The sequence below is a fragment of the Emydura macquarii genome, unplaced genomic scaffold (genome assembly GCF_026122565.2).
Source record: "Emydura macquarii macquarii isolate MOO-44397 ecotype Brisbane River unplaced genomic scaffold, CSIRO-AGI_Emac_v2 contig_2768, whole genome shotgun sequence".
NCBI lineage: Eukaryota > Metazoa > Chordata > Testudines > Chelidae > Emydura > Emydura macquarii.
Window position 1 is genome coordinate 2635343 of NW_027132905.1, and position 7158 is coordinate 2642500.

At 45.2% G+C, this 7158-nt stretch overlaps 1 protein-coding gene across 4 annotated transcripts in view; it reads right to left on the bottom strand.

Annotated features, from left to right (window-relative positions):
* The window catches only part of GRIA1 (glutamate ionotropic receptor AMPA type subunit 1), a 157100-nt gene that overhangs the window by 4288 nt on the left and 145654 nt on the right, over positions 1–7158 (bottom strand). For all 4 annotated transcript variants that reach the window (XM_067567154.1, XM_067567153.1, XM_067567152.1 and 1 more), the window contains one exon: positions 577–711. In XM_067567154.1, coding sequence (XP_067423255.1) covers positions 577–711 — 135 coding nt within the window. The remainder of the gene's footprint in view (positions 1–576; positions 712–7158) is intronic.

Consider the following 7158-nt stretch of genomic DNA (forward strand, 5'->3'; position numbering starts at 1 on the left):
CTGGGATTGTTGGACTTAGGAATTGGCCCAGAAATAAGACACAGTAAATGCTCTAAGCATCAAACATTATTGCTTAAATATAAATCGCATTAGCACAGTAACACTTAATGGAATTACAGGACCCGAGTCACTACTGAGTGACTCCATTTTTGTTTTGATGCAACTCCATTCATTTTTGCACAGATTTACACCAGTGTGAAACTGAATTAAATGCAGTGGTGCATTAGCCCAACAGACTGCAGCCTTGAAGAGCTAGCCTTGGTTTTCTTGAAGCTTGACTGGAAGGAATCGTGATATATTCCTATGGTCATTCATGCTAGGAATTTGCTTTGTATTTGTGATCTAAATTTGCACTATCCAATGGTGCAGATCTGATACGATTATTAATTAACTCATGTATGCATATTAGTGAGCTGCCTCCATCCATTCTCATTCTTTCCTTTCTAAACACGTCAACTAGTGTGTTCACATCATCATCCCTATAACATGGGTTTCCACCCCGGGTCTGGGCTGCATCCGGCTTAGGAGCCTGGGTGGTGTCAAAGAGATGTAAAAGGCCTGGGAATGTGTCGCCACCTGCATCCGCTTCGATTCACTTCTGGACTTGTAACAAAACTCGATTAAGGCAACCAGCATGGCTAGTCCGAGCCCTCCGATCAGGATATAGAAAACTCCGGCCACATTGCTGAGACTCAGAGCGCTTGTCTTGTCCTAGAAAAAAAAAGGAAAAGGGGACGGGACATGTGGGAGGGGGAACAACCAAATGAATATGAAGTTGCTCTCTAAGAAGCACAATACAATACAAAACATTGACATGTCACCATCTCCCTCTTTAAACACAGGCACGACATTTCTAAGAGCATTTTCAATTTTTGATTTAATTTCTTTTCAATCTAATGTTTCCCTCACACAAACGAATAAACATTACTCCAGCAATATAGCTCTATGTAAAGGTTTGGGTTCCGCGTTTTAATAATCAAACGTAAATACTTATTTACCCAAAATGCCTAGTTTAAATTATCGCTTAAAAGAAAAAAAAATGTTCTCATGTTTGTGACATTTGTTTGTCCCCGATGTCTCTCCTGAAATTACCCATTCTCTTGAAAATGCTTGTTCCTTTAGGCCTAGATTGTATCCCCCGCAACGTCTGTTGCTGAGCAACACATCAAGATGGCTTTTTAAACAAAATTATTATTATTTCTCAGTGCAATATTCAGGTTGAGGTGACACTGGAGATGAGTAGTCCTCAGCTTTGAGTTTGATTTCTATTTAAAAGGCAGTTATTGCATGTGTAACTGAGATGCGTGTCTAACTTAATTATTTGATCTCTGTGAATAGGGTTATTGATTGCAATTACTCATATCTGACACTTGTGTAATGATGTGACAAACACTGTCTAATTAATCCCCATGGCAACTCTAGGTAGTAAGCGAGTATCATGCTGCCTCATTTTAGCAGATGGGGAAACTGAGTCACAGATTGCCATATTCAGCCCTGGTGTTAGCAGGTGCAACCCCACTGAAGCCGACAGACTCGCCTCCACTTGCACCGGGGCTGAATTTGGGCTGCAGAGGTTTACCCAGGCCACATAACAAGTCCCTGGCAGAACAGGGCTGGAATTGAAGAATTCCTGAGTCCCCTGCTCCTTCATCTAGACCACACTCCCTCCTCCGGTTAAAAGTTAAATAGACCTTCCTGCTAAGTGCTAATTACTGCACTGTGATATCAGATAGATACTTGTTCGCTAGTCAGGAACCCTGAGGGCAGGCCCAGTGGCAGGGCGTTTAGCACTCCATTCTGCCACATCAGAGGCTAGGGCTAGGCTGATGGTGCTTGGTAGGTCAGGTGTCCTGAGCTGAGTTCAGAGCCACTGAGCAGGGAGGGAAAACCCTCTGTTGCTCATCAGTGATCCACCAGTTAAAGAGGAGCTTTAATGAACTCTGGCACTAATTGCTGGGAAGAGCAGAGCTCTGCTCACATGCAGTCTCCATCAGCTCGGGACATTTCATGATGCTGAATGGGCATTCTGACCAACATGGGTCTTATGAACCAAAGGGTGTATTTCCTGGGCTATGCAGATTTCAGGACTGGTTTGGTCACATTCCTTGGGCAGGTCTTACTCCAAGCAGCAGCAGACACCAAATCCCTGAAAAGCCACTTCAGTCAGGGGGGAGGAATCCGTGGCCAGAAAGATACAAACGGGTGTTTTCAGACAAGTGTCAAAATTACACAAGCACTAAAAAGGCATCCAGGATTGAATAATTCAGGGCCACACAGGACTTTCCAGTCATTCACTGCCTTACTCATGGGGGCTCTAGACAGGCACCCCAACCCACTTGTAGGTGAATAAGGGGATGTCTAATGTACAGCCCGTACCAATACAGTACAGATACAGCTGTGTCGCTGCAGCGTGTCTGGTGAAGACACTCTATTCCAATGGGATAAAATAACCACCCCCATGAGCGGCATAAAGCTATGTCAGTGGGAGAAGCTCTCCCACTGACACAGCACAGTATGCACTAGTGCTTATGTAGGTGTAACTTATGTCGCTCGGGGGGTGGGGGGGAGTGGGTGGAATATTTGCACCCTGAATGACATAAGTTTTGCTGACATAGGCCTTAGTGTAGATAAAGCCTAAGGGTTTATTAACTAAGGGTATCTTAGAAAGTCCCCCTAATTCTTGGAGCTGGTGAAGATTCTTGGGTCGAAAACATTTTTAGAAGAAAAGTGACCTTTAATTTCAATATGAAAATTTTCTGTGAAAACTTTTGTTCCTTTGGAAATATTCTGGGGTGAATTTTTTTTTTGACAGACCAGAATAAACAAATAAATAAATTCAATTTTCAAAAACAGAGGAAAATTTGGTTGCTGGTTCGCTTTGGTTTTCAAAACGCAGTTTTTGATTTGTTTTGTTGAAAAACTGGAGAAATTTCCATGAAAAATTTCAGGAGAAAATTAACTTTTTTGGAATTTTGATTTTTTGTGTTTTTTTAATTTGTTTTCACAGGTTATACTTACCATGTCCTGACCAGCACTATCCAGCTGGGCAGGTCAGCAAATGGAAGCCCTTTTTCTAATGTTCCTCTTGGAACATTTCACTGCCCCCTTTACAACATGTACCACAGTACATACTGGGGCACTATGTAACTGTCGTAATTTCCCACACCTGAGTCTTTCAGCCGGAAGATGGAAGTATTACACTGAGTAACAGCTGTCAACTGTGCATAGAATCTGGGTGGATGGAAGAGTCTTTAACTTTGATTTCTTTTCCCTCTCAATTAACCCAGGTCCCAAGAGCCTTGAATGCAGAACCTCCACTGTGCAATGTACTTTGTGGCCATACAGTATTGAGATCTACCCCAGGTGTTTAACCACGAAGTCTACCTGCTCCAGAAGCTTATCTCAAGGCGTGTGCTTCCATCTCTTGCATAGTCTTTGCCATGTCAATCAGTTTATTAGCTAGCCCATTCTTTCAAGCATGCTCTCTCTAACTGCAGTTAATTTGCAGGTCCTCTTAGCTTTATGGGTAGTGCAACATCGCCTCCTCCTCCCGGAATCTCTGTCTCTGCAGCCACCACATCTGCAGGAATCTTTCTGTGGTTTATCTTTACACGGTTTTCTTCCAATCTTGGCTATGTTTTGTTCGGGGAAGTTTTCTCTGAAGATTACCTGGAGTCAAATTTAAGAGCCACTTGAAGTCTTTAAGGAGGTTTTAGCAGCGATTTGACAAGGCAGAGCAGCAGCTCACGAGATACAGGGTTAGAGTCTGTTGTGTAACCCTCCTCTCCAAAGGCATATTTAAAGGGTTTTCAGGTGCCCGACAGGGAAACTGAGAAGATCTAAGCGGGTTCCTCAATGTTTTATTCTCCTTGTCATCCTGGACTACCATTTCTGGCCACAGTATCCTCTTATTTCCTCTCCAGCTTAGTTGTCACGTTCAAATGGGAAGAATCTTTCCGTTGGTTTTAATGGAAGTGGGGTCTGGCAGATAGGTAATCATGCTCCTATTTACATATTTCTTTGTCTGACTTATGCTAGCTATGAATCTTTTGGTCCGGTTTAAATGCCTAGTCCTGACAGCACCATACTGCCAGGCTCCAAACTGGCCAGTGAAAGAAGGCAGATCCACCACGGCCACTTTGCTGTTCAAATCTCTCACACTGTTTTACTGTTCCAGCTGCTGCTTTCTTCCTCCTGTGTTATTTCAGTCCTGCAAATTGAATGAACTGAAAATCACTCCCTCCTCCTCCCCAGCTGCTGGAGAAGTTCAGTGACTGCACCTCTTCAACTAAGGACAGCGGCTGCAAAGCCCACGGCTCTCCGCCTAAACTTCACTACTGCCACCAGAGTAACACGGCCCCAAAATAACAGCGTTAAGAGTCCCCGGGAGAAGCTGGGCTGCAGTGGAGCCAGGAGGAGCGCTGAAATCACACGGCATGAGCTTATCACAAAGCCTGTCGGGCAGGGTCCCAGTTTAGAAATGAAATTGCTCCAGTGGTATCTTGTCAGCTTCTTTTCTTTTACTCCTTTTCTTCCCTCTGCAGGAGGGGTTGGGGTTCTAATCAGAAAGCAGCTCTCCGGCGTGTGACCATTGTCTGACAACAATACCTGCCCTGCCATGGTTTTACTTGCTGCTTCAAAGCAGGGATCCTCACTTACTAACGCTAATAATAATACAAAGAAACGTACGGAACCTACACTAACTGCCAGAGAGAACCCGGGCCCCGCGCTGAACTTCAAGCCCTCGCCACTTGGGCTGTGCGACACCGCTCCGGAGCAGATGCTCTCCCGAGGAGGAGTCTGCCCATCACGCAGCCAGCTTGTTAGTGGGAGTGTAAATGTCACAGCTTGTCTCCTGCAGAGGCAGAGTTACAGCGGGGGAAAGATTGGCAGGTGAGAAGAGAAAGAAAAAGCCCGTTGTTCAGAAAGCTGGGCCCCGTCGCCATGGTAACCAGGCACCTTCCAGTCTGTTCCTTTCAACCCGGGCCACCTGTCGTTATTTATTCTGCTCTCCTGAAAGCCTTTCAGGCGAGATTTCCCTGGCTTCCCAGCACGGGGGGCTCCCCTTCCTTAACCTGCACAGCCAGATCCTGTTTAGAGCAATCGGTGACCTTAAGACAAGTAATTAGGGCCCTTACAGCCTACTGAGAATGTGAATGGGCCTGCGAACAAGATGGCGGCATGAGTCACCAGGCTTCCCAGGCCCCAGCAGACATCTGCGACCTTTACACCGAACACCAATCTGCCTTCCCCCAGGAAAGCTTTTAAAGCCCAGCGTCGAAACACTTTGCTCTCTTGCTGTTGGTTTTGAGCACCATTGGGAGACTGCAATGGGATTTGTATAGAGCCCACACAGGACTGAGAGTGGACACAATGATGTGTAAAAAAAAAGGGAACCAAGAAACGGTTGCTTGAGGTGAAAGGGCACTGTCGGCTTGAGAGCTAGCCAAACTGCAAGAAATGGGGTAAAAATGGTTGCAGCATCTACTCCTGCCCCTGAGTCCCCCTATCTACAATCACAGGCCCAATCCTGGCAACTGCATGTGCCTGGGCAAACCCCTGCGTCTGTGCAGAGCCGTCTTTGATGTAGTTCCCCTGGTGCAGGGAGCTGTCCATATGAGGGTAACTTCAAATTGGATCTACACTGGCCTGCATTTAAAAATGTTTCTGTCTTCTCTGCTGCTTGCCATCCAAACAGCAGGGGGATCTGATTGTCTAGAGGGTCAAACACTGAAACTATACCCACAAATGCACAAAGTAAACCAACTCACATTTTCCCTCTAATCTCTGTCAGTTACATTAATCCTAGAGGATGAGTGGAACAGCAGTAGGTAAAAGTTTTCAGACAGAATTGTATATTTTAAACTGACTGCCTCTTTCAAATGTTTTACAAGGGAATATGTTGTTCTCTGGTTACAAAAGACAGTCAGGGACTTTGGTTAGAGTGAGAAAGTGAGGGTTGAAGTCATAAGCTTCATAAGTCCAAGGGCTGTTCAGATTTGGCCTCTCATAGGGGTAGGGATCTGTTGCCATGTTGGGATATCGGATCCAAACTGTTTGAAAGGTTATGGAGGTTTGTATCTGGAGTCCGGGTCAGCTCCCCATCTAGGAATAATGCATTTGTTGGGTTTCAATAGGGAAAGAAAGACTGGGGAGTAGGGAGGTGAGTGCCAAGTTTAGAAATAAGATATAGAGGAATCAATGACAGACATGTAACATCTCCTGAAGCCAGCCTCCATAAGCCAGAGAAGCTTTTGCTATTTAAAAATGCTCTGAAGGCCCCAAAGATTTTACATGTCCCAAATTCTCCTTGACTAGAAGCCTTGGGCAAAATCTCAGGGTCCTGTTTACAGCGACCCTCAACGTTATTCTTTTGCACTAACAGCCTTTTGAAACAAAATCTTCTAACTGAAAACCAAGTTCAGGTAAATAGCACATGAAAATCTGGGATGGTCTTGCCCTGTGGTGGGGTGTGTGGGAATGGCCTCTGATCCCTTCCGCTGTGTTCTGAGCCCTGGCAGCCCACACACATATGCTCCCTGTCACAGATGTTTCACAGCCCTCTCTTCAGAGGTCAGTGTGATGCACCAGTAGTACCAGACAGTTTGGGGTGTGGCCTGATGCTCAACTCACAGGCTGGCTTTGGGCTCTGTGTTTGTTTGGAGGTGGGGGTGTCTCACAAATCCTAAATCCTGGGTGGCCCTTTGAATGTTGCTAATCAATGACTATCACAAAAGGAAAGTTGAAGGCGTGGATATGAGCATTATAACTAAGGGTGCACTATAATCCCTGTCGCTAGGCATGCGTTTTATAACAGTCTGACGAGATAAGCCATAGGAGAGAACGCAAACGATCCCTCATATTCCATTGGGGGGGGGGTGATATTCTTTGGGATATGTTATTTAAGAATTGGGTTTTGTAGTTGTTGTTGTCATTGTTTGCCAGTGTAGTCCTTTCAGACATGGGGATGGGGGCATATCAAAGGGCCGTATTCACAAAAGCATGCACACACATGAGCTGTGGGCTTGTTCAGTTCTCTTATGATGAGAAGGGCAGGTTTGTTGATTTCAATACTGATTAAATGTATTATTACTATTATTTATTGTTAATGCTGGAGACATGATGCTTGGGACTCAACAAGGAGCAAAAGAGACAGTC